This window comes from Thalassophryne amazonica, chromosome 2, assembly GCF_902500255.1.
Source record: "Thalassophryne amazonica chromosome 2, fThaAma1.1, whole genome shotgun sequence".
Lineage (NCBI taxonomy): Eukaryota > Metazoa > Chordata > Actinopteri > Batrachoidiformes > Batrachoididae > Thalassophryne > Thalassophryne amazonica.
Window position 1 is genome coordinate 28,012,523 of NC_047104.1, and position 26,629 is coordinate 28,039,151.

Consider the following 26,629-nt stretch of genomic DNA (forward strand, 5'->3'; position numbering starts at 1 on the left):
TGGAGACTCGGCTCCGCACCGTGGAAAATTCTACAGCTAGCCAGGCCCCTGTAGTCGGTGCGGACCAAGGTAGCTTAGCCGCCGTTAGTTCCCCCCTGGCAGATCCCGGGCAGTCGGGAAAGCAGGCTGACTAGGTGACTGTGAGGAGGAAGCGTAGCCCTAAACAGAAGCCCCGTGTACACCGTCAACCCGTTCACATCTCTAACCGTTTTTCCCCACTCGACGATACACTCGCCGAGGATCAAACTCTGGTTATTGGCGACTCTGTTTTGAGAAATGTGAAGTTAGCGACACCAGCAACCATTGTCAATTGTCTTCCGGGGGCCAGAGCAGGCGACATCGAAGGACATTTGAAATTGCTGGCTAAGGCTAAGCGTAAATTTGGTAAGATTGTAATTCACGTCGGCAGTAATGACACTCGGTACGCCAATCGTGAGGTCACTAAAATTAACATTAAATCAGTGTGTAACTTTGCAAAAAACAATGTCGGACTCTGTTGTTTTCTCTGGGCCCCTCCCCAATCAGACCGGGAGTGACATGTTTAGCCGCATGTTCTCCTTGAATTGCTGGCTGTCTGAGTGGTGTCCAAAAAATGAGGTGGGCTTCATTGATAATTGCAAAGCTTCTGGGGAAAACCTGGTCTTGTTAGGAGAGACGGCATCCATCCCACTTTAGATGGAGCAGCTCTCATTTCTAGAAATCTGGCCAATTTTCTTGGATCCTCCAAACTGTGACTGTCCAGCGTTGGGACCAGGAGGCAGAGCTGTGGTCTTATACACCTCTCTGCAGCTTCTCTCCCCCTGCCATCCCCTCATTACCCCATCCCCGTAGAGACGGTGCCTGCTCCCAGACCACCAATAACCAGCAAAAATCTATTTAAGCATAAAAATTCAAAAAGAAAAAAATAATATAGCACCTTCAATTGCACCACAGACTAAAACAGTTAAATGTGGTCTATTAAACATTAGGTCTCTCTCTTCTAAGTCCCTGTTGGTAAATGATATAATAATTGATCAACGTATTGATTTATTCTGCCTAACAGAAACCTGGTTACAGCAGGATGAATATGTTAGTTTAAATGAGTCAACACCCCCGAGTCACACTAACTGTCAGAATGCTCGTAGCACGGGCCGAGGCGGAGGATTAGCACCAATCTTCCATTCCAGCTTATTAATTAATCAAAAACCTAGACAGAGCTTTAATTCACTTGAAAGCTTGTCTCTTAGTCTTGTCCATCCAAATTGGAAGTCCCAAAAACCAGTTTTATTTGTTATTATCTATCGTCCACCTGGTCGTTACTGTGAGTTTCTCTGTGAATTTTCAGACCTTTTGTCTGACTTAGTGCTTAGCTCAGATAAGATACATTATAGTGGGCGATTTTAACATCCACACAGATGCTGAGAATGACAGCCTCAACACTGCATTTAATCTATTATTAGACTCTATTGGCTTTGCTCAAAAAGTAAATGAGTCCACCCACCACTTTAATCATATCTTAGATCTTGTTCTGACTTATGGTATGGAAATAGAAGACTTAACAGTATTCCCTGAAAACTCCCTTCTGTCTGATCATTTTTTAATAACATTTACATTTACCCTGATGGACTACCCCTGCAGTGGGGAATAAGTTTCATTACACTAGAAGTCTTTCAGAAAGCGCTGTAACTAGGTTTAAGGATATGATTCCTTCTTTATGTTCTCTAATGTCATATACCAACACAGAGCAGAGTAGCTACCTAAACTCTGTAAGGGAGTTAGAGTATCTCGTCAATAGTTTTACATCCTCTTTGAAGACAACTTTGGATGCTGTAGCTCCTCTGAAAAAGAGAGCTTTAAATCAGAAGTGTCTGACTCCGTGGTATAACTCACAAACTCGTAGCTTAAAGCAGATAACCCGTAAGTTGGAGAGGAAATGGCGTCTCACTAATTTAGAAGATCTTCACTTAGCCTGGAAAAAGAGTTTGTTGCTCTATAAAAAAGCCCTCCGTAAAGCTAGGACATCTTTCTACTCATCACTAATTGAAGAAAATAAGAATAACCTCAGGTTTCTTTTCAGCACTGTAGCCAGGGCTGACAAAGAGTCAGAGCTCTATTGAGCTGAGTATTCCATTAACTTTAACTAGTAATGACTTCATGACTTTCTTTGCTAACAAAATTTTGACTATTAGAGAAAAATTACTCATAACCATCCCAAAGATGTATCGTTATCTTTGGCTGCTTTCGTGATGCCGGGTATTTGGTTAGACTCTTTCTCTCCGATTGTTCTGTCTGAGTTATTTTCATTAGTTACTTCATCCAAACCATCAACATGTTTATTAGACCCCCATTCCTGCCAGGCTGCTCAAGGAAGTCCTACCATTATTTAATGCTTCAATCTTAAATATGATCAATCTATCTTTGTTAGTTGGTTATGTACCACAGGCCTTTAAGGTGGCAGTAATTAACCATTACTTAAAAAGCCATCACTTGACCCAGCTATCTTAGCTAATTATAGGCCAATCTCCAACCTTCCTTTTCTCTCAAAGATTCTTGAGAGGGTAGTTGTAAAACAGCTAACTGATCACCTGCAGAGGAATGGTCTATTTGAAGAGTTTCAGTCAGGTTTTAGAATTATCATAGTACAGAAACAGCATTAGTGAAGGTTACAATGATCTTCTTATGGCCTCGGACAGTGGACTCATCTCTGTGGCTTGTTCTGTTGGACCTCAGTGCTAGCTTTGATACTGTTGACCATAAAATTTTATTACAGAGATTAGAGCATGTCATAGGTATTAAAGGCACTGCGCTGCGGTGGTTTGAATCATATTTGTCTAATAGATTACAGTTTGTTCATGTAAATGGGGAATCTTCTTCACAGACTAAAGTTAATTATGGAGTTCCACAAGGTTCTGTGCTAGGACCAATTTTATTCACTTTATACATGCTTCCCTTAGGCAGTATTATTAGACGGTATTGCTTAAATTTTCATTGTTACGCAGATGATACCCAGCTTTATCTATCCATGAAGCCAGAGGATACACACCAATTAGCTAAACTGCAGGATTGTCTTACAGACATAAAGACATGGATGACCTCTAATTTCCTGCTTTTAAAACTCAGATAAAACTGAAGTTATTGTACTTGGCCCCACAAATTCTTAGAAGCATGGTGTCTAACCAGATCGTTACTCGGATGGCAATTTCCCTGATCTCTAGTAATACTGTGAGAAATCTTGGAGTCATTTTTGATCAGGAGTATGTCATTCAAAGCGCATATTAAACAAATATGTAGGACATGCCTTTTTGGCATTTACGCAATATCTCTAAAATCAGAAAGAGGTCTTGGTCTCAGAGTGATGCTGAAAAAACTAATTCATGCCATTTATTTCCTCTAGGCTGGACTATTGTAATTCATTATTATCAGGTTGTCCTAAAAGTTCCCTAAAAAACCTTCAGTTTGGTTCAGAATGCTGCAGCTAGAGTACTGACGGGGACTAGCAGGAGAGAGCATATTCTCACCCGTGTGTTGGCCTCCTCTTCATTGGCTTTCACTGTTAATTCTAGAATAGAATTTAAAATTCTTCTTCTTACTTATAAGGTTTTGAATAATCAGGTCCCATCTTATCTTAGGGACCTCGTAGTACCATATTACCCCATTAGAGCGCTTCGCTCTCAGACTGCAGGCTTACTTGTAGTTCCTAGGGTTTGTAAGAGTAGAATGGGAGGCAGAGCCTTCAGCTTTCAGGCTCCTCTCCTGTGGAACCAGCTCCTAATTCAGATCAGGGAGACAGATACCCTCTCTACTTTTAAGATTAGGCTTAAAACTTTCCTTTTCGCTAAGGCTTATAGTTAGGGCTGGATCGGGTGACCCTGGACCATCCCTTGGTTATGCTGCTTTAGACGTAGATTGTGGGGGGTTCCCATGATGCACCGTTTCTTTCTCTTTTTGCTCCGTATGCATCACTCTGCATTTAATCATTAGTGATCGATCTCTGCCCCCCTTCACGGCATGTCTTTTTCCTGGTTTTTTCCCTCAGCCCCAACCAGTCTCAGCAGAAGACTGGTTCTGCTGGAGGTTTCTTCTGTTAAAAGGAGTTTTCCCTTCCACTGTGGCCAAGTGCTTGCTCATAGGGGTCGTTTTGACCGTTGGGGGTTTTTCATAATTATTGTATGGCCTTGCCTTACAATATGGAGCGCCTTGGGGCAACTGTTTGTTGTGATTTGGCGCTATATAAGAAAAAAGTTGATTGATTGATATATCGCTTTTGGGACGGGCTGGAGAAGACAGACAACACGCACATTGACAGGTTGTTCCAGCTGGAATGGAGCGTCAGTTCATGTGGACACGCAGCAGGTGATCTGAATGTCATGTCTGTCTGTGAGGTCATGTCCTGTGAGAGGCACACCGCGGGTCCATATGACAAGCCAACAATGCGACAAATATGCCACTTTCAGTCAGGTATCAGCAGAAATATGCCGTAACAAATGCTGTTTTGTCAGTTATCATGGCACTTTTTCTCTTTTTAAAAAAAAATAGGTTTATCTGCTTGTTGATTTTAGTCATTTCATGCACCTGTTATAAGACAGTGATTGTAGCATGGTGTTAAAGTTTCCATCTGGTAATCAGAGCTTGCAGGTTTGAATCCCGTGAGTGGCATTTATTTCTTAGTTAACCAGGATTATTTAACCGCAGGGTTCTGTATTGTATATTTATTTATTATTTATATGAACCCAGTGATATTCACTAATTATACAGCTGCTTTTTATTTTCTTTTTCTCCACATCGGCGACGTGATGTGGTGCACAACATCCCAGCTGCTCGCACTGTGTTCCTGCTCGCACGACACCGTCACATGCACAATACCGTCGCAGCGGGATCGTGCACGCCTGCCCATCGGCTCTATGTTTTTGTGGTTCACTCATAAGAGCTGTTCCGCCGTGTTTGCCCTGATTTGTACTTATTCGTGAAGGGGCCCTAAAGAAACATGCATGAAAACCCAGTCTGTGCATGTGGTGGTGCTGTGAGCAGGGGAAATCCATCAAAAGGTGGGACATGGGACCTCCTCAATTATTTTTTTTCTTTTTTATTTAAATATGGAGGCTATTTAACTGGGTGTACTAACATTTTAAGACCTGAGAGTTCCTGGAAATGACAGAATTGATCCCAAAAGCCTCATATTTTTCATGTGGCTTACACAAATGATGACCACTTAAATGTCTTGACAAACAATGAAATTTCCTCATTTTTATAAAGCTCCTTCGTAACACCCAAACTGGCCTTTAGTAAAAATTGTGTTATATATTTGTTATTCCTTATCTTTTATAAGTATAAAAGTATCCTGACTGAACGTACTGACATGGCAACATGGGGGCTGTAGACCTGTAATTCTGGGTAAAGTTCACGTTGATTTAGTGCACCTCCAAATGTAATAACATCAGACACACTAAACGTCCACTTGAACACACAAAAAAAGCACAAAACTAGTTAATTGCCAATATTGCTATGTCGAGCACGGAACAAGTGTAGCTAGCCATGAAAAGTGAAGCCTAATGATTAAAACAAATACAGCTGTGCCATAATTTACACGTATGTCACAAAACCCTCAGATTTGTAACATCAGTCATGACGGATTCACCCAGCGTATCTACTCAAGTGTCTAACCCAAACCCTAACAAGACACGTCTAACCACATCTCATTCCGAGTGCATCACATCTGCTCCGTTAGGGAAACTATGAGTCAAAGTTGTTCAGTCTGAATCACTGTGAGGATGAGGAGCTAAAATGCAGAAACAAAGATGACAGAAAGAAAATACTGCACATAAAACATCAACCGCTTGATACATATTTGTCATCCCTTTTCTGTTTTATCGTACCAATTCTCTAAGATGGAACATGTCCCCCACCCCCTTATTGAACTCTGTCCAAAAAATATTCTTCAGCTTGCCGCGTTCCTGAGGATGTGATGGAGGACTTGCTGTGGCTTTTAAGAGCAGCTTCATGTGTGAACGCGTGAGCACAGAGACTCTCATCATTTGAATCTCAGATCTTAAAAGTTGGAAGAATCATCCTCTTTATTTTGTTTTCATATACCATCCATCTGTTCCATGCACCTCCTTCTTGAAGGAGTTAGGACTTTTTTAATCTGGCACTCTGAAGCTGTCAAGACTTTTAATTGTTGGAGATTTAAATTTCCATGTTGATGATGCTTCAGATAAATCTGCTGGTAAATTCATCAGTCTGACGTAAGCTTTTAATTTGATCCACCACATGTATGTGCCCACACAGAACAAAGGACATATTTTACATCTTGTTTTTTACTCATGGCCTAAATAAGTAAGTCCCTTCAGCTCCCTCGTTTTCACTCAGTGTCACCACAGCAGATCCAAGGTGGACCTGCATGTTGATTTTGGCGCAGGTTTTACAGTAAGTTACTGGCATCACTGTTCATGAGATACTCATTAATGCATAAGAAGTGGAGTCTTGGAAAGCTGCCTGAATACACACTTCGTTTTGAGTCTGAACCAGATAAACTAACAGGCTAACCTTGATTCTGGAGTTTATTACATCATAATTTTTGGGGACTGCACCATGGGTTTCATAATGGTTTGCTTTAAAGTGTGCATTAAATGTTATGAGCCACTTATTTTCTCAGTAATCATGCAATAAACAGACATAACGGATCAGGCTACCAATAGCTGCTAAAAGTGCTAACGCTGTCAGCATGAAACATTGAATAAAATGAGAATTTGTTTCACCACAAAACAAGCCATATTACTCCAGGTTTTTGTAATGAAAGTCTCCAAACAAAACAGACACAACCTCTATAACAGCTAGTAGCCACATTGAGCGGACTCTGAGCTAAAAATGTTACAAGATTTGGGATCGGCTGTCACAAGCAACTAATTATGCATAAATTTACAGCTTAAAACATCTTAAACTAAGAAGTTAGAATAAATTTACCCCCATACAGCTGTCAAGAAATCTATAGCTCTATCTAGGATCTATTGAGGCCAAAATTGTTTTTTGTACCAGGCTGTAAATATGTTTATTTCTGAACATTTTGACATTGACTTGAATGAGAGCCTGCTTGCTTTTGGAGCCAGTCGCAAGTGGCGAGTCATGGAGCTGCAGCTTTTTCTCTTTTTCTTCTTCCGGGTGGAGCTTCATCTGAGAGCATCCAAGGTTACCGCTTGGTTCTACATCAAATAAAAGCAGGCAGAAAGAGGCAATTACCGAGCAACTGATTTTTTTAATGCAGCCTCTGTTGGATGTGTGTTTGTAATCCACTGTTCCAACGATGTTTATCAACCGCCTCAAACAAGCCCAAGGTTCACAAAGCAAATTTTGCAGGCTGAAAGCTACAGATTGTTTTAGGCTTGCTTGAGGTTCTCAAAAATCATCCTGGATTGATAAACTTAAATGATAAACTTAAATGTCTTTGTAACCAGTTCTATTGTAAATCACAGTCATTGCCCCTGCTTGTCTAATTGCAGCACACATTTCTCGCCCGTGGCCTTGGCCGAGGCCGCTGTTGAAAGGGTCTTTACAAGCCGCCATACTGTGCTCCCATTTTCTGACAGACTTCCTTGTGAGGCAGACCTGGAGGCAATTTGGGGTCTGGCATAGCGTGAGAAGTGCTCCTTGTGCCCGTGGCCTTCAGTAAGGGTTTAAAATAAGCCGGAAGAAGGCAAACAGCCAGCGACAGAAGAACAACTTGCTCTCCATCTGTCTCCTCCATCGCTGACATGCTCCTAAAAGCAGAGGAGACTAACAGAACAGGTGTGTGCGTGCGGAGTCGACTCCAGCAGTGCTGACCTTCCTGACAATGTCAATAATTAAATAGTGTCACAGAATAGAACACAGGCGCACAAAAAAAAACATCGTAGAATAAAGAAGATGGTAGAACACACACAAGGAAGATGGGCTTTAAAAAATAAATAAAGGCTGTAAGTAACATCTCGATCTCAGTCACTTCAACTGTAGAAGAAAGAAATCAACTGAAAAACATGGAGTGAAAACGCAGTGTTTGTGGAGCTTGATGTGCATCCAACACTTAGCTGTCATGGTCTGGTCAGTTTTAATTTCAAGTTCCCACTTCCTATTTTATTTTGATAGTGTTGTCTTGTGGCGGTGGATTAGTGGTTAGTACTGATTAGGGTTGGGTATCATGAACCGGTTCTTTTCTGGTGTCAATACTGATGTCAATAGCCTTTTTGCTTAATGATTCCCTTATCGGTCCTTCAGAGCGGCCGCTGTTTTTGAGGGTGTTTGTCGGGAAAATGATAATTTCTCTATGTTGAGTGCAGACCCTGCAGCGGCTCTGTAAAATCAACCGCTTCTACAGTGCGACTCCGATTTGAAACTTGCATTGCTTCGATCCGCTGCTTTGTTGGTTTTTAGCGGAATCGATAATGGTATTGATATCAATAAAATTTTATCAATACCCCATCCCTAATACTGATGTCTCATTGCAAGAGGTTGTGGGATCGCGTGCTGCCCTTTCTGTGTGGGATTTGCATGTTCTCCCCGTGTCTATGTGGGCCCTCCTCCCACAATCAAAAACATGATATTTAGGGTCTGTTTCTTTCTCTGCCCTTGACCAAGACAGCGTCTCTACATCTGGAGTTGGTCTCCGGGCCCCAAGACTGTGGCTGCCCACTGCTCCGAGTGGTTGGATTGTGTCTAACTGTAATTAGGATGGGTTAAATGCAGAGGACAAGTTTCAATGTATGACCATATATATGTACAATGACAATAAATCTATTCTGTTCTATTCTAGTCTATTCTAAATGTTTGTGGTCATTATACACACCTCTTATTAGTCTAAGGCCCCTTCATGCATAACACGATTGGAAGCCGACTTGCACATGAAGGAGGAATTGCATGCCAGTCGTGAAATATCGGACCACCTTGTACCCTGTTGCTACAAACTATTCGCGCACACCAGTGGCTAAAAGACCGAGAGTGCCCCGTGAGTGCCGCAATCGAATCCTTTTCAGGCCAAATTCAGGTGACACACACAAACATCCAACACCGCTCTCTGGACACTTAGAAAATGTGGTGCCATTCGAAATGCGGCATGAAAATAGTGAGCAGACTTCGAGATGCATGTGGAATTTGTCTAAGTGCTCCCATTGACTGTGGAGTTGCCAACCAACACACACAAGAGTGCCAGAGTGTCAGTTCCCTCCTCAACACATATGCGTGGTGTATCACGCATGTGTTGTGCTCCCCCACAACACGTGACGTGTGGGTGTTTTGCACTCCCTGCTCCCCCCTAGCAACACGTGGCATATGTGTCTTTGCATGCACCCCGCTCCACTCCTGCTCCCCCCCCTCCTGCAACACATTTGGCATGCGGGGGGGGGGGGGGGGGGGGGGCACACTTGCATGACATGATGATATGTATGTACAGATGGGGAGCAGCCAGCCAGAGCACACAGCAGACCAAGGTGCCTCTCACCTGATCGCTGGCCAGAGACTCACTGACAGCTGGAATGATGGCTCAGTGCCAGCGACATGTCACATTAAAAACACAGAGACCAGAGCCAGGACAGGTGAATGGACAGAGGGCGTGGCTGGCTGCCAACAACAGCAGCTGTTGAGATCTCCGGTCCATGACGTTACAATTGTCCACTGTGATGCGCGTGTGTGTGCTTGCTGTCGTCACGCGGACATACATAAAACATATATCGCTTTTGTGATGAGCTGGAGCGTGGGCACAGTGCGCACATTGACAGGCTGTCTGTCAGATCATGTAGACATGCAGCAGGCAATCTGAATGTCACGTCTGTCTGACAGGAAACGCGTGTCCTGTGAGTGGCACGCCGCAGGACTCTGACAATCCAACAGTGCAAAAAATACGAGCGTGCACAAAATCGTCGCAGCGTAATGTTAACACCTGCCCAACCGTTTGTCCCTCCCAACGTCAGCACAATGTTTTTGGGGTTCACTCATTCAGGCTGTTTCACCGTGATTCGCCCTGATTCCTACTTATTCATTCTATGTGCAAAGGGGCACTAACCACTGTTGACTGTGTGCTTGCTCTTGGGGTTGGTAGATAGATAGATAGATACTTTATTGATCCCAGAAGGAAATTCAAGCGCCTTGAGGCAACTTTGTTGTGATTTGGTGCTATATAAATTAAATAAACTGAATTGAGTTATTCTTGTTCTTCTTCTTCTTGTTATTATTATTATTATTATCTGTATTATAACAGCCAAGTGGCCTCTGTGTGCGTGTGTATGGCTTAGATCATGCAAAAACCAGGGACAGCTGACAGCTGATTTGGCGCATTATACTGGTGGTTGGCTCTCACTGCGGTATTGTATCACTTCCTGTTCCGGAGCACAGCGGTGTTTTTCTGTATCTGTTAGCTGTTTAATCTGCGCAGTTAGATTGATCTAGTTATCTAGATTACGATTTGTTTCCCAGTGTAATCTTTACGTGCCTTAACTAAAGCACTCCTTCTGCTGAATCACCTCTAAATTATTTACACATTATTCACTTTGCGTGTTTTTAGGAATCCGCTACCTTAGCGTAGCTACTAGCTCTTAGCCGATTTAGCATGGCGGCTTCTCCTGTCTCTCCCGCACTTTTCTGCTCTGGGTGTGAAATGTTTAGTTATTCCTCGGCCTCCTTTAGCAGTAACGGTACTTGTAATAAGTGTAGCTTATTCGTAGCTTTGGAGGCCAGGCTGGGCGAATTGGAGACTCGGCTCCGCACCGTGGAAAATTCTACAGCTAGCCAGGCCCCTGTAGTCGGTGCGGACCAAGGTAGCTTAGCCGCCGTTAGTTACCCCCTGGCAGATCCCGAGCAGCCGGGAAAGCCGGCCGACTGGGTGACTGTGAGGAGGAAGCGTAGCCCTAAACAGAAGCCCCGTGTACACTGCCAACCCGTTCACATCTCTAACCATTTTTCCCCACTCGACGACACACCCGCCGAGGAACAAACTCTGGTTATTGGCGACTCTGTTTTGAGAAATGTGAAGTTAGCGACACCAGCAACCATAGTCAATTGTCTTCCGGGGCCAGAGCAGGCGACATTGAAGGAACTTTGAAACTGCTGGCTAAGGGCTAAGCGTAAATTTGGTAAGATTGTAATTCACGTCGGCAGTAATGACACCCGGTTACGCCAATCGGAGGTCACTAAAATTAACATTAAATCGGTGTGTAACTTTGCAAAAACAATGTCGGACTCGTAGTTTTCTCTGGGCCCCTCCCCCAATCAGACCGGGAGTGACATGTTTAGCCGCATGTTCTCCTTGAATTGCTGGCTGTCTGAGTGGTGTCCCAAAAAATGAGGTGGGCTTCATAGATAATGGCAAAGCTTCTGGGGAAAACCTGGTCTTGTTAGGAGAGACGGCATCCATCCCACTTTGGATGGAGCAGCTCTCATTTCTAGAAATCTGGCCAATTTTCTTAAATCCTCCAAACCGTGACTATCCAGGGTTGGGACCAGGAAGCAGAGTTTGTAGTCTTACACACCTCTCTGCAGCTTCTCTCCCCCCTGCCATCCCCCTCATTACCCCATCCCGTAGAGACGGTGCCTGCTCCCAGACTACCAATAACCAGCAAAAATCTATTTAAGCATAAAAATTCAAAAAGAAAAAATAATATAGCACCTTCAACTGCACCACAGACTAAAACAGTTAAATGTGGTCTATTAAACATTAGGTCTCTCTCTTCTAAGTCCCTGTTGGTAAATGATATAATAATTGATCAACATACGAGGTCTGTCCGTAAAGTATCGTACCTTTTTATTTTTTTCAAAAACTATATGGATTTCATTCATATGTTTTTACGTCAGACCTGCTTGAACCCTCGTGCGCATGCGTGAGTTTTTCCACGCCTGTCGGTGACGTCATTCGCCTGTGAGCACGCCTTGTGGAAGGAGTGGTCCCGCCCCCTCGTCGGATTTTCATTGTCTGGAAATGGCGGAATGAAAAGGACTTTTTTTCCATCAGAATTTTTTTTTTTTTTTCATTAGTTACTTCATCCAAACCATCAACATGTTTATTAGACCCCATCCTACCAGGCTGCTCAAGGAAGCCCTACCATTATTTAATGCTTCGATCTTAAATATGATCAATCTATCTTTGTTAGTGGCTATGTACCACAGGCCTTTAATGGTGGCAGTAATTAAACCATTACTTAAAAAGCCATCACTTGACCCAGCTATCTTAGCTAATTATAGGCCAATCTCCAACCTTCCTTTCTCTCAAAAATTCTTGAAAGGGAGTTGTAGCAGCTAACTGATCATCTGCAGAGGAATGGTCTATTGAAGAGTTTCAGTCAGGTTTTAGAATTCATCATAGTACAGAAACAGCATTAGTGAAGGTTACAAATGATCTTCTTATGGCCTCGGACAGTGGACTCATCTCTGTGCTTGTTCTGTTAGACCTCAGTGCTGCTTTTGATACTGTTGACCATAAATTTTATTACAGAGATTAGAGCATGCCATAGGTATTAAAGGCACTGCGCTGCGGTGGTTTGAATCAGTATTTGTCTAATAGATTACAATTTGTTCATGTAAATGGGAATCTTCTTCACAGACTAAAGTTAATTATGGAGTTCCACAAGGTTCTGTGCCTAGGACCAATTTTATTCACTTTATACATGCTTCCCTTAGGCAGTATTATTAGACGGCATTGCTTAAATTTTCATTGTTACGCAGATGATACCCAGCTTTATCTATCCATGAAGCAGAGGACACACACCAATTAGCTAAACTGCAGGATTGTCTTACAGACATAAAGACATGGATGACCTCTAATTTCCTGCTTTTAAACTCAGATAAAACTGAAGTTATTGTACTTGGCCCCACAAATCTTAGAAACATGGTGTCTAACCAGATCCTTACTCTGGATGGCATTACCCTGACCTCTAGTAATACTGTGAGAAATCTTGGAGTCATTTTTGATCAGGATATGTCATTCAAGCGCATATTAAACAATATGTAGGACTGCTTTTTTGCATTTACGCAATATCTCTAAAATCAGAAAGGTCTTGTCTCAGAGTGATGCTGAAAAACTAATTCATGCATTTATTTCCTCTAGGCTGGACTATTGTAATTCATTATTATCAGGTTGTCCTAAAAGTTCCCTAAAAAGCCTTCAGTTAATTCAAAATGCTGCAGCTAGAGTACTGACGGGGACTAGAAGGAGAGAGCATATCTCACCCATATTGGCCTCTCTTCATTGGCTTCCTGTTAATTCTAGAATAGAATTTAAAATTCTTCTTCTTACTTATAAGGTTTTGAATAATCAGGTCCCATCTTATCTTAGGGACCTCATAGTACCATATCACCCCAATAGAGCGCTTCGCTCTCAGACTGCAGGCTTACTTGTAGTTCCTAGGGTTTGTAAGAGTAGAATGGGAGGCAGAGCCTTCAGCTTTCAGGCTCCTCTCCTGTGGAACCAGCTCCCAATTCAGATCAGGGAGACAGACACCTCTCTACTTTTAAGATTAGGCTTAAAACTTTCCTTTTTGCTAAAGCTTATAGTTAGGGCTGGATCAGGTGACCCTGAACCATCCCTTAGTTATGCTGCTATAGACGTAGACTGCTGGGGGTTCCCATGATGCACTGTTTCTTTCTCTTTTTGCTCTATATGCACCACTCTGCATTTTAATCATTAGTGATCGATCTCTGCTCCCCTCCACAGCATGTCTTTTCCTGGTTCTCTCCCTCAGCCCTAACCAGTCCCAGCAGAAGACTGCCCCTCCTTAGCCTGGTTCTGCTGGAGGTTTCTTCCTGTTAAAAGGGAGTTTTTCCTTCCCACTGTAGCCAAGTGCTTGCTCACAGGGGGTCGTTTTGACCGTTGGGGTTTTACATAATTATTGTATGGCCTTGCCTACAATATAAAGCGCCTTGGGGCAACTGTTTGTTGTGATTTGGCGCTATATAAAAAATTGATTGATTGATTGATTGATTGATGTACCGTTTGGCATGCTTATGTATTTTGGGTCAAGGATGAATGCTGCAAAAAGGAAAAGTTGATAGGACAAATATTTTAGGAGAAATTAGCAATTTTCGCTAACCAATAAACAATGGATGCTGTGCTGCAATGCACCATGTGAGTCCATAGTTTTGAGGTTTTAAATGTTATTGTTGTGGTTTATGTTAGTTTAACAGTGTTGCTAGTGTTATTGGTTTATTATGTTTTTCTAGTTTAACTGGTTTTGAATGGTCTTTTTCCTCTTTTGTCCAGAGGACACGACGTCCATGATTTCCAAAAACAATCTGAAATGTGGACTCATCAGACCACAGCACACGTTTCCACTTTACATCTGTCCATTTCAAATGAGCTTGGGCCCAGAGAAGGCAGCAATGTGTCTGGATGTTGTTGATTTATGGCTTTCTCTTTGCATGGTAGAGTTTTAACTTGCACTTGTAGATGTCGCGACAAACTATATTAACTAACAATGGTTTTCTGAATTGTTCCTGAGCCCACGTGGTAAGATCCTTTACACAATAATGTCGGTTTTTAATGCAGTGGCGCCTGAGGGATCAAAGGTCACGGGCATTCAATGTCGGTTTTCGGCCTTGCCGCTTACGTGTAGAAAATTCTCCAGATTCTCTGAATCTTCTGATTATATTATGGACTTTAGACGATGGAATCCCTAAATTCCTTGCAACTGAACATTCAGAAACATTGTTCTTAATCTGTTGGACTATTTTTTCATGCAGTTGTTCACAAAGTGGTGATCCTCGCTCCACCTTTGCTTGTGAATGGCTGAGCCTTTTGGGGATGCTCCTTTTATACCCACTCATGACACTCACCTGTTTCCAACTAGGTGTTCTTTGAGCATTCATCAACTTTCCCAGCCTTTTGTTGCCCCTTCCCAAGTTTTTTGAAACGTGTTGCAGGCATACATTTCACAATGAGCAAATATTTGCACAAAAACAAAAAGCCTATCAGTTTGAACATTAAATATCTTGTCTTTATGGTGTATTCAATTGAATATAGGTTGAAGAGGATTTTCAAATCATTGTATTCTGTTTTTATTTACATTTTACACAATGTCACAGCTTCAATGAAATTGGGGTGGTATGTTAAAAAATACATGGGTGACACAAGAAAGTGAAAGCACTTATTTCCATTGTTGTCTGTTTAAAAATCAAATGACAAAATAGAAGTACAAATAAAATAATAATAGTGTACATGATAACAACAACCTAAACAATTTATAAATACAATAAGAACGTAAATTAACATTAAAAAATTATATAATTAACAGGAAATAAAATGGTTCTTCTAAAAATTGTTGAGGTCTAAGGTTCTAAAAACATTCTGGACTTACACTCCATTCCAACTCATTATAGAAACTTTGCATAAGTTATTACCACCCTTGAAAAATGTCAGCTACCTATTTTATAAACACTACCCAATCTAGAGCCTGTGGATCTCCACGGGCAACACACTAGTTATTATTATTATTTATCCATGTTATTTATCTAAGTCTATCCCATGGTAAATATTCTCTGTTGCTTTTACTTTGATGTTTCTTTGATGTTACTTTGACATTTTGTGAAGCTTAACTTCCTGTTATAGGCTTGGATTCACATGTTCTCAGACTTCTTGGTTTGATTGTGTGTTTGCCTTTCCAACCACCATAATATTTCCTTGTCAACAGGTTGGTGACATTTGGTTCATCCTACCTCCTGCTCTTATAGTCCCAGTGCTTTTTCCAGTGTTTTTGCCTCTGTGTTATAAAGCTTTTTCTGCCGTCTTGAATTGGTGAGTTTGCCTGCTACCTTGGATTTGTTCACCTGGTATGTTAAATGTCTGTACACTGACCTACTGCTTGTATTTTGGATAACTCTCTGTATTACCGTGAAAAAGACTGTTGCCTGTTAGATTGAAAACCCACATGCCTGTGAACTCTGCCTGTTTCACAGCCAAGCCTGTTTGCCTGCTGAAATTACTGTGCCAAATAGCTCAGGAACAATAAACCTGCTTTGATCTTCCATCACTGTGGTTCTCTGCCACAACATGATAGCCTTTGCCAAGTCTTTTCATGATTGCGTTACTGTCTAAAGTTCTACAGTTGCTGGCCTCTTTTGTCTCCACTATTCTCTCAAGTCTCTTGCTTGTTCCTTTTGGATTTGTTTGCTGGTTCTGATCGCCTTTTTGTGAATTTAATTAATCTTTTGGGATGTGCTTAGCCAAGCCTCTCATGGACATGATCACCATGTAGACTGATTGACTGTGTTTTGACCTTGCTTGTGGGGTCTTTTTGAGCAGTCTTTTGAAGATGTCTTGACACTTGAACAAGTTCAAGTTTGATCTCATCGTCCACTTCAAATTTGTTGAAAATATGACAAATTTTATTTCAGTTATGATGTACACAAGAACCTGTGACTGACACATGGACAGAGTAGAATCTTCTAATGACTTTCTGGCCTCAAGGCCACTGGAGAAAAATACAATATTGTGGTAATATGGTGCTCAGGTTAGGGATGAGTTAGAACACTGTTGTCAAGAATGATAAAATTCTAATTTCAAAATCTGAAAATTCTAGAATCTTGCTGATGTTGGCAAAACCAATTACTCTAATGAAGTGATGGAGGAGGCAGCAGTTAGCTGTGGATGCTACATCTCAAAATGTAGTGTTAAAATTTTGTTTATTTATGCAGCTAAGTCATTGTTTCTGGGAAGGATTAAGCAAATTTGATCAGCCTAGTTAACAGTCTTGATATCCCAAAGATCCAATGGTGAAAATAGTCAGAAATCCAGCTGCCTGCCTTTGTTGGCCAGTGCTGGAGGTCTGCACTCTCTTTCTTTGTTGAGACACCAATTTCAAAAGCCTGAACACTGGAAAGAACAAACGTCTTTCAATATTTTGAAATGGATTAAAATTTGCACAGCCTACTGTCAGGATCTGGGGCTGTTACTTTTATAAAAGAGCTGAACTAAAAGTTCATTATGTGACAGATCTCTGGACAGTCTGTGGTTTGATTCAAACAAATTGTTGCTTCTCTTTGGTAAAACAAAGTGGATCATATTTGGAAATAAGCCCAGGAACTTACTTAGAAATTTACTCGTACAGAAATTGAACTTGTAAATGAAACTAAATTTCTTGGGGTCTTTATTGACAACAATCTAAGTTGGAAAGCATATATAAATTATGTTAAATCTAATCACTGCCATTTTGTATAAAGCACAAGACTTCCTCACCCAACAGTCATTAGTTACCTTATACCATTCATTACTTGTTCCGTACATGACCTACTGTATTGGAGTTTGGAGAGCCACCTACAAAACTGATACAAATCCTATCAAAAGAAAGCTATAACAATTATTAGTAAGAAACCATATCATGACCCAACAAATCCACTGTTTGTCCATTTGCAAATTTTGAAATTTTGGGATTTGATTGATTATAGCATAAGACACATTATGTTTAATGCTGCATTTACACATAACAACGGCATGTCACGAATGCCATGAAGTATACATTCTTGGCCGCTGATCACAAATGTGATGATTCGAGGCAGAGGCGTCAATTCTCCTCAGGAACTGCTGCAACCTGTTACCATGCGTTACGATTAATGGCACGTGTTTCTGGAGAATTATCAGGAACCATTACGCACGGTCAAGAATAATGTTCTGCGTTGTTGCGCACTGTTGCGTGCTATTGCGCGTAACCGTGCAGTGTTATGTTCTGTCACATTGTGAATTGTTTCCACACACACATCCATATTCATCTAACCGTCATCTGCTGAACAATTCAGATCACTCCAGTTTTTCCTCAACAGCCACAGCAGAAGAACTTTGTGACTGCATGCTTCGTTGGTCTCTGTGCCACTCCATGGCCAGGACACGGACAGAGCCAGATGTGTGGCTTCATGTGGCTCTCGTCTCATTCGTTTTCCAAAACATCAGGCGCATGCAACAGGTGGGCGCGCTGAGGAGCATTGGAAGAGACTTTTAGCTGACTTGTCGTCACTATCCTCCTTCACCATACTGCAGCAATAAAACTGAATGCGGTGCAGCAGGGTTTAATTGTGAGCTTGTCAGAGAAGAACGCTGTCACGCTCTATTAAGGATCACCAGTAATCAAGATGGCTCATCACACAGGAACATTATTATTTCAGAAATCAAAGATTCAATCTACCGTAAAAAGTCACTGTGTTTCTGTTAAAGGTGTTAATATCTGGAATAATTGCCAGGATGACATAAAATCACTTGGTAATTTGGTTGGCTTTAAAAGGCTCTACAAATATTATTTGATTACTTGCTATAGCATGATAAATTAGGTTTACTGATTTTGTTTTGCGTTTGGTGCACTTGAAATTTTAGTTGAGGGATTAATTTATACTTTGTATGAGTTATCATGGGTATATGTATAATTTAATATACATATGTATAATTTTCATTTTTGGTTAAAGGGGTGGGTGTTTACAAACTTTTGCTTCTCGCTACACCCTTTCAGGCGCATGGGTGCATTGTTGGATTATTTTCTTTCTTTTCTTTCTTTGAAAGTTTTTTTGTTGTTTTGGATCTGTGTGTGCCGAATAAATTCATTCATTCATTCATTCATTTGCACCCTAATGGTTTACTTTTTTCTGTAACAGATCTTGGATGCTGAAACCGCTCTGTTTACTTCATACTAAAAGCAGCCATTAGAGGGCAACAGAAACAGCTTGGCTTCACTCAGCTTCAGCTACCCTGTTGTTCATTTTTAATGTGGAGACAAAGTGACCAACAGTCAAAGCAGTGAAATATTCTGCACAGCTGAGCAAGTAATGCTGTTGCAGGGTTCTAGCTAGGATAAAATTTTAGCAAAATTCATGCAAAAAAATGGCCATTCTAGGGGTATAAAAAGGGGAAAAGCCAGGTACGACAGCCCAAGTCCCTTCATCATGTCCAGAAGGCTGGGGAAGTTTGTTGAGTGGGCAATCCCATTCTGGGTTAGCCAGTACATGGCCCTCAGTGAGGCAGTCGGAGTCCATTGTCATTTTTAAGTCAAGACGTAAAACCTATTTTTATTCTCTTTCTTATGCGTAGTTTTTATTTTGTTATGTTTTATTCTTTTACTTCTGTTTTTAATTAGGTATTTTAATTTTTTTATTTTTATTTATTTATTTTAATTTTTTTTATGTTGAACTGTTCTGTGTGAGGCACCTTGAGACGGCTTTTGTTGTAATTTGGTGCTTTATAAGCTGATTAAATTGAAATTGAACAACATTTTATTGAGTCTTAAAGTAAATAAATATGAAATTGGTTACTGGATCCTTAAACTCTGGACATAATAAACTCTACATGGTGGATCCTTGATCTCTGGACATAAACAGAAATAAAATCTGTTAGTTTTTATCAAGAGCATTTCCTTTCAGACATTATTATTGGCATGAATGCCTTTCCATACCTATGAGTTGAGCTCTTGCAGCTGTGCTGCAGGTCAGGTTTATAAAGAATGCAGGACATCTCATTTTGGGAGGAAAAAGCGTTTGAGTCAATTGTAGTTTATTGTCTGTATTGCAATGTTTGTAAGAGGAGTCATTTTATTTAAAGTGGCAATTAGTTTTGAAGTTATTAATTCCGAGCGGACTCTGTCTCAGCAGAGAGCCACGCAGCATTTGAAGCTGTGCCAAGGGAACGGAGGACGATTCTCGTTTCTCGACTGCAACAAGACAAGAGTCCCAGTTAGTGACTTTAATCCACACAAAAGTGACACATGATATTTTATTGGCTTTCAGAGGGGTTAAGAAGCAGACTTACCGCTTCTGAAGAGCAGCGAATCAAAGAGCCACGAGCCACTGAATCGGAGCATTGCTTCGATTCACGCTTCAAACTGGAGTCACGCTGCAGAAACGGTTGATTACAGACGCTCTATTGAAAATAAGCGTAACGGTCCAAAATAAGCGTAATGGTCCAAAATTATAGCGTAACGGGCCATAACGCAAGTTTGCGCCAGCTAGAACCCTGCTGTTGGATAAAAGATTGGGTGAACAATGTGTCGACCGTAGCTTGAATCCTGGTCAACCTCTCTGTGTGTATGTCCTTGGACAAATTCCTTCATATGTACTGTCCCAGTCCACCCAGTTGTAATTGGGTACTGGTCTTGCCTGGGGGATGAACCTGCATCTAACTGGTGTCCCATCCAGAAGGAGTCGTAGACTCACATCTGCTTCATGCTACAGAATTCGGGAATAAGCCTCAGCACCAACAGACCTCACAGCCTGTGTAGGACTTATTATACTTCACAAATAGAACTGCAAACACAATAATGTCACTAATGTCAACACAAAATGATTTGGCCTTGCTGTGGTTTATGCCCTGCTTGAGTGCTTCTGCAAGCAAAGCATTCAAATGCCATCACGCTGCCTCTGGGACTGTTAGTCTCTGCTGCTGGTAGTCCAAACAGTGACCCACATTAATCAATGCCCAGTGCCAAGTGATTCCACTTACAGCTCCTCTCCTCTGTGGCTTTGGCTGGGATCTCCTCCACGCAGTCAGCTGGAAACCAGCCCACCTGGCCTCGGGCACTGCCCTCCCAGAAACCCCCCTCCCCGATGCTGAGGACTGGACAGATGTGGCAGAGCATGGAGAGAAGAGGATTGGGGAATTGGGAAGAAGAAAATGATGAATGATATGAGCTTTGCAGGACAAAATACTTGAACATTAAATCCCCAAAGATAATTAAAGCACAAATTTACAGTAAATGACACATTTGATTTGATTAATTTAAACGCCACAAGTGCAAACACATAACAAAGGCAAAGGTTTCCAATCCGAAAAAGTCTCCCATAGAACATCAACTCCCAGACTAACAGGTGCAAATTCAAATAAACACAATCATGCACAGACGCACCCACAGGCCACACACACATTGGGATGCAGGACAGGTGAGACATATACTGACAAGTGATGAGGGCTCACCGATATATATATATCTATATATATATATATATATATATATATATATATATATATATATATATATATATATATATATATATGTATATATATATATATACACATATATGTATACACACACACACACACACACATATACGAGGTCTGTCAATAAAGTAACGGTCCTTTTTATTTTTTTCAAAAACTATATGGATTTCATTCATATGTTTTTACGTCAGACATGCCTGAACCCTCGTGCGCATGCGTGAGTTTTTCCACACCTGTCGGTGACGTCATTCACCTGTGAGCACGCCTTGGGAAGGAGTGGTCCCGCCCCCTCGTCGGATTTTCATTGTCTGGAAATGGCGGGATGAAAAGGACTTTTTTTCCATCAGAATTTTTTCAGAAGCTGTTAGAGACTGGCACCTGGAAACCATTCGAAAAATGTATCTGGCTTTCGGTGAAAATTTTACGGGCTTCACAGAGAATAAGGTCTGGTAGTACAGCTTTAAGGACCCCTTTAAGGACGCTCAGCGCGCCACGCTCCGAGCTGCGACGACACGGCACAAGCCACCGGACCATTTCTGAGCTGATGGCTCTGTGGATACGAGACCGTCGTATGCTCTTTCTCTGGTTATCACAAGAGCTGGACATCAGCCATTTTCCGGCAGATTTCACTTTTAACAAGAGATTTTGTCATGAAAAGCCGCGCGGAGGCTTTGCGCGTAAAGACCGATTCGCTTTGGAAGCGAGACAAAGGAACACCTCCGTTTCGGCGTGTTAGAGGACAAGTTTGGACATGCCTATCTCAGCTTTCAATGCTTACCAGTCCAGTAAGTATCAGAGAAATTGTGGAGAGCTGGACAACGAGGGGGCGGGACCACTTCTTCCCAAGGCGTGCTCACAGGTGAATGACGTCACCGACAGGCGTGGAAAAACTCACGCATGCGCACGAGGGTTCAAGCATGTCTGACGTAAAAACATATGAATGAAATCCATATAGTTTTTGAAAAAAATAAAAAGGACCGTTACTTTATTGACCAAAAAGTATCAGACCTTTTTATTTTTTCAAAAACCTTATGGATTTGAATCACGTGTGCTTGCATGAGCCAACCTTGAACCTTCATGCGCATGCGTGAGTTTTTTCACGCCTGTCGGTTGCGTCATTCGCCTGTGAGTAGGCGTTGAGTGAGCACTGGTCCTCCCCCCTCGTTGGATTTTCATTGCGAGGAAAATGTCTGAACAATTGCAGCAGCGCTGAATCAAATTTTTCCAGAAACTGTGAGAGACAGCCAGGTGGAAACCATTCGGAAGATTCAGACGGCTTTCGGTGGCTTTTCAGTCGAGTGAGTATCCGAGGAATTGTGTAAGAGTTGGACATGTCACAACATGTCTTGTGAGACTTCCAACTTCTGCACATCTTTTATTACAAAATCTTCTGTAACAGTGGAATGTGCCGAAAAAGTGCTGATGTCCACCTCTTCTGCAATTTCTCTGGTAGTCAGACGACGTCCTGGATCAACACAGCGTTCACTTTGGAAATGATCTGGTCATTTCAGCCTGTCGATGGCCGCTCGGAGCGCGGCGCACCCTCCGCCATTGTGCGCCATCTTTAAACCGGTTGTAACACTCCTTAATCTGTGTGATGCCCAGACTATCGTCACCGAAAGCCGTCTGAATCTTCCAAATGGTTTCCACCTGGCTGTCTCTCACAGTTTCCTGAAAATTTGATGCAACAAAGCTCCAAATGGTTCCACCTCGCAATGAAAATCCAACGAGGGGGGTGGACCAGTGCTCACACAAAGCCTGCTCACAGGCGAATGATGCAACCGACAGGCGTGAAAAAAATCACGCATGCGCATGAAGGTTCAAGGTTGGCTCATGCAAGCACACATGATTCAAATCCATATGGTTTTTGAAAAAAATAAAAAGGTCTGATACTTTTTGGACAGACCTCGTATATATATATATATATATATATATATATATATATATATATATATATATATATATATATATATATATATATATATATATATATACACACACACACACACACACACACACACACACACACACCACACTGTGGGACAACCACGGACACTGGGGACAGACACGACAGCCGACGAGAACCAAAACTAAGGGGCATGTTCCTGCACATAAATACAGAGTGCACATTCCTCAGGAGGCAGAGTCACACAATCCACAGCCACACACATTCATACCCAGCACACAGACCAGGAAGAGACATGGCAGGACCAGGGACCAAGGAAACACCAAAGGGACACTGGGGTAATTCACAAAAAACCTGGTGACTGGACAAAACCCCAACAATTGTGGTCCATTTAAAAATCAAATGACAAAATAGAAGTAATAATAAAATTAAATTAAATAATAATAATAGTACTAAGAATAACACTGAAAATAACAACAATAATAATATGATAAGAACCTAAGCATTTTAGAAATACATTAAGACAGTAAATTAACATAAAAAAATTACGTACTTAACAGAAAATAAAAGCGTTGGTTTCTTCTTCTGAAAACTGTTGAGGTCTAAGGTTCTAAAGACATTCTGGACTCACACTCCATTCCAACTCATTATAGAAACTTTGCATAACTTATTACCACCCTTGAAAAATGTTATCTACCTATTTTTTAAACACTACCCAATCTACAGCCCACAGATCCCCACGGGCAACATGGTAGTTAAATTTATTAATGCTAATATCTTAAACAATAATTTGCATTACAGTGCATCTGGAAAGTATTGACTGCATTCACTTTTCCACACTTTATGCTACAACATTACATTATTCCAAAATGGATGAAATTCATTTTTTCCCAAAATTCTGCATATAATGCGCCATAATGACAATGTGAAAATGTGTTTTTGAGGTTATTACAAATGTATTAAAAATAAAAAATTAAGAAATCACATTTACACAAGTATTCACAGCCTTTGCAATGAAGCTCAAAATGGAGCCTCCTGTTTCCATTGATCATCCTTGAGATGTTTCTGCAGCTTAATTGGTGTCCACCTGGGGTAAATTCAGTTGATTGGACATGATTTGGTAAGGCACACAACTGTCTACATATAAGGTCCCACAGTTGACAGTGCACATCAGAGCACAAACCAAGCATGAAGTCAAAGGAATTGTTTGTACACCTCTGAGACAGGGTACAAAGTGTAACCAAGTGTATAGAAACATTTCTGCTGCTTTGACGGTCCCAATGAGCATAGTGGCTGCCATCATTCATAAAAGGAAGAAGTTCGGATCCACCAGGACTCTTCCTAGAGCTGGACAACCATCTAAACTGAGCGATCAGGGGGAGAAGGGTCTTAGTCAGGAAGGTGACGAAGAACCCAGTGGTCACTGTCAGAGCTCCAGCATTCCTCCGTGGAGAGAGGAGAGACTTCCAGAAGGACAACCATCTCTGCAGCAATCCACCAATATGGTAGAGTGGTCAGATGGAAGCCACTCCTTTGTAAAAGGCACATGGCAGCCCACCTGGAATTTGCCAAAAGGCACCTGAAGGACTCTCAGAGCATGAGAAACAAAATTCTCTGGTCTGATGAGACAAAGATTGAACTCTTTGGCATGAATGCCAGGTGCTTGTTTGGAGGAAACAAGGCACCTTCCCTACAGGGAAGCATTGGTGGTGGCAGCATCATGCAGTGGTGATGTTTTTCAGCATCAGGAAGTGGGAGACTAGTCAGGATTGAGGGAAAGATGAATGGAGCAATGTACAGAGACATCCTGGATGAAAACCTGCTCCAGAGTGCTCTTGACCTCAAACTGGGGCGACGGTTCATCTTTCAGCAGGACAATGACCCTAAGCACACAGCCAAGATATCAAAAGGATTGGCTTCAGGACAACTCTGTGAATATCCTTGAGTGGCCCAACCAGAAACCAGACCTGAATCCGATTTAACATCTCTGCAGAGATCTGAAAATGGCTGTGCACTGACACTCCCCATCCAACCTGATGGAGCTTTAGAGGTGCTGCAAAGAGGAATGGACAAAACTGGTCAAAGATGCACCAAGCTTGTGGCATCATATTAAAGAAGGCCTGAGTCTGTAATTGGTGCCGAAGGTGCATCAACAAAATACTGAGCAAATGGTATGACTACTTATGTTCGGGTGATTTCTTAGTTTTTTTTTATTTGTAATAAATTTGAAAACATTTTTTTCATGTTGTCATTATGGGGTGTTGTGAGTAGAATGTGAATGTGAATTTTTGGCATATACAGTGAGGCAAATAAGTATTTGATCCACTGTCAATTTTGCAAGATTTCCCACCTACAAAGAATGGATTGGTCTGTAATTTTTATTGTAAGTACACTTCAACTGTGAGAGACAGTATCTAAAAAAAAAATTCAGAAAATCACATTGTATGATTTTTAAATAATTAATTTGCATTGGAGACTGGCAGGCCCCTCCAGGACTTTGAAATGTTTCTTACGGAGCCACTCCTTAGTTGCCCTGGCTGCGTGTTTGGGGTCATTGTCATGCTGGCAGACCCAGTCACGACCCATCTTCAATGCTCTTACTGAGGGAAGGAGGTTGTTTGCCAAAATCTCATGATATATGACCCCATCCATCTTCCCTTCAATACGGTGCAGTCGTCCTGTCCCCTTTGCAGAAAAGCACCCACAAAAATGATGTTTCCACCCCCATGCTTCACGGTTGGGGCCGTGTTCTTGGGGTTGCTCTCATCCTCTAAACACGGCAAGTGGAGCTGATACCAAAAAGCTCTGACCACATGGCCTTCTCCCATGCCTCCTCTGGATCATTCAGATAGTCACTGGTGAACTTCAAATGGGCCTGGACATGTGCTGGCTTGAGCAGGGGGACCTTGCATGCCCTGCAGGATTTTAAACCATGACGGCGTTGTGTGTTACTAATGTAATCTTTGCAAATGTGGTCCCAGCTTTCTTCAGGTCATTGACCAGGTCCTCCCGTGTAGTTCTGGGCTTACTTAGGGTTTGCTCCTGATGTAATGCAGAAGACAAGTTTTGTTGTATGTATATATGTGCAATGACAATAAAGTTTTGATTGTATTCTATTCTCAGAATCATCCATACCCCATTAGGCGAGATCTTTCATGGAGCCTCAGATCGAGGAAGACTGACAGTCATCTTGTGTTTCTTCCATTTTCTAATAAATAAGGACAGGTGCCTTTTTCACAGGTAACAAGTGTAACAGGTGTAATTAATACAGGTAAACAGTGCAGAATAGGAGGGCTTCTTATACATAAATTAACAGGTCTGTGAGAGCCAGAATTCTTCCTGGTTGGTTGGTGATCAAATACTTATTTCATGTAATAAAATGCAAATTAATTATTTAAAAATCATACAACGTGATTTTCTGATTTTTTTTTTTTTTTTTTTAGATTCTGTCTCTCACAGTTCAAGTGTTTCTACGATAAACTTGTGAAATCAACAGTGGTTCAAAAACTTATTTGCCTCACTGTAAGTTGCACTGGGATATAAGTCACAGAGCCTGAGAAAGTGTTGTTTTAAATCACTTTTTAACATTGTTTAGTGAAGAGATTTAAGGTGATATATTATTCATATAATTAATAAAGCAATTAATTAAATAAAAAAAAAACTAAATAATTAAATCTTCCCCTCTGACTCTCCTTTACAAATCATTAGCAGTGGTTTCCTTTTTAGTTTGACAGCAACTTATTCACCTGTTAAAAAAAAAAAATCCATTACTTATTTCAATCAATCAATCAATCAATCAATCAATCAATCAATCAATCAATCAACAACTTTAT

At 41.4% G+C, this 26,629-nt stretch overlaps 1 protein-coding gene across 1 annotated transcript in view; it reads right to left on the reverse strand.

Moving 5' to 3' along the window:
- shank2b (SH3 and multiple ankyrin repeat domains 2b) overlaps nucleotides 1-26,629 on the reverse strand; it is a 618,688-nt gene that overhangs the window by 306,807 nt on the left and 285,252 nt on the right. The window contains exon 12 of the mRNA XM_034184578.1: nucleotides 20,396-20,509. Coding sequence (XP_034040469.1) covers nucleotides 20,396-20,509 — 114 coding nt within the window. The remainder of the gene's footprint in view (nucleotides 1-20,395; nucleotides 20,510-26,629) is intronic.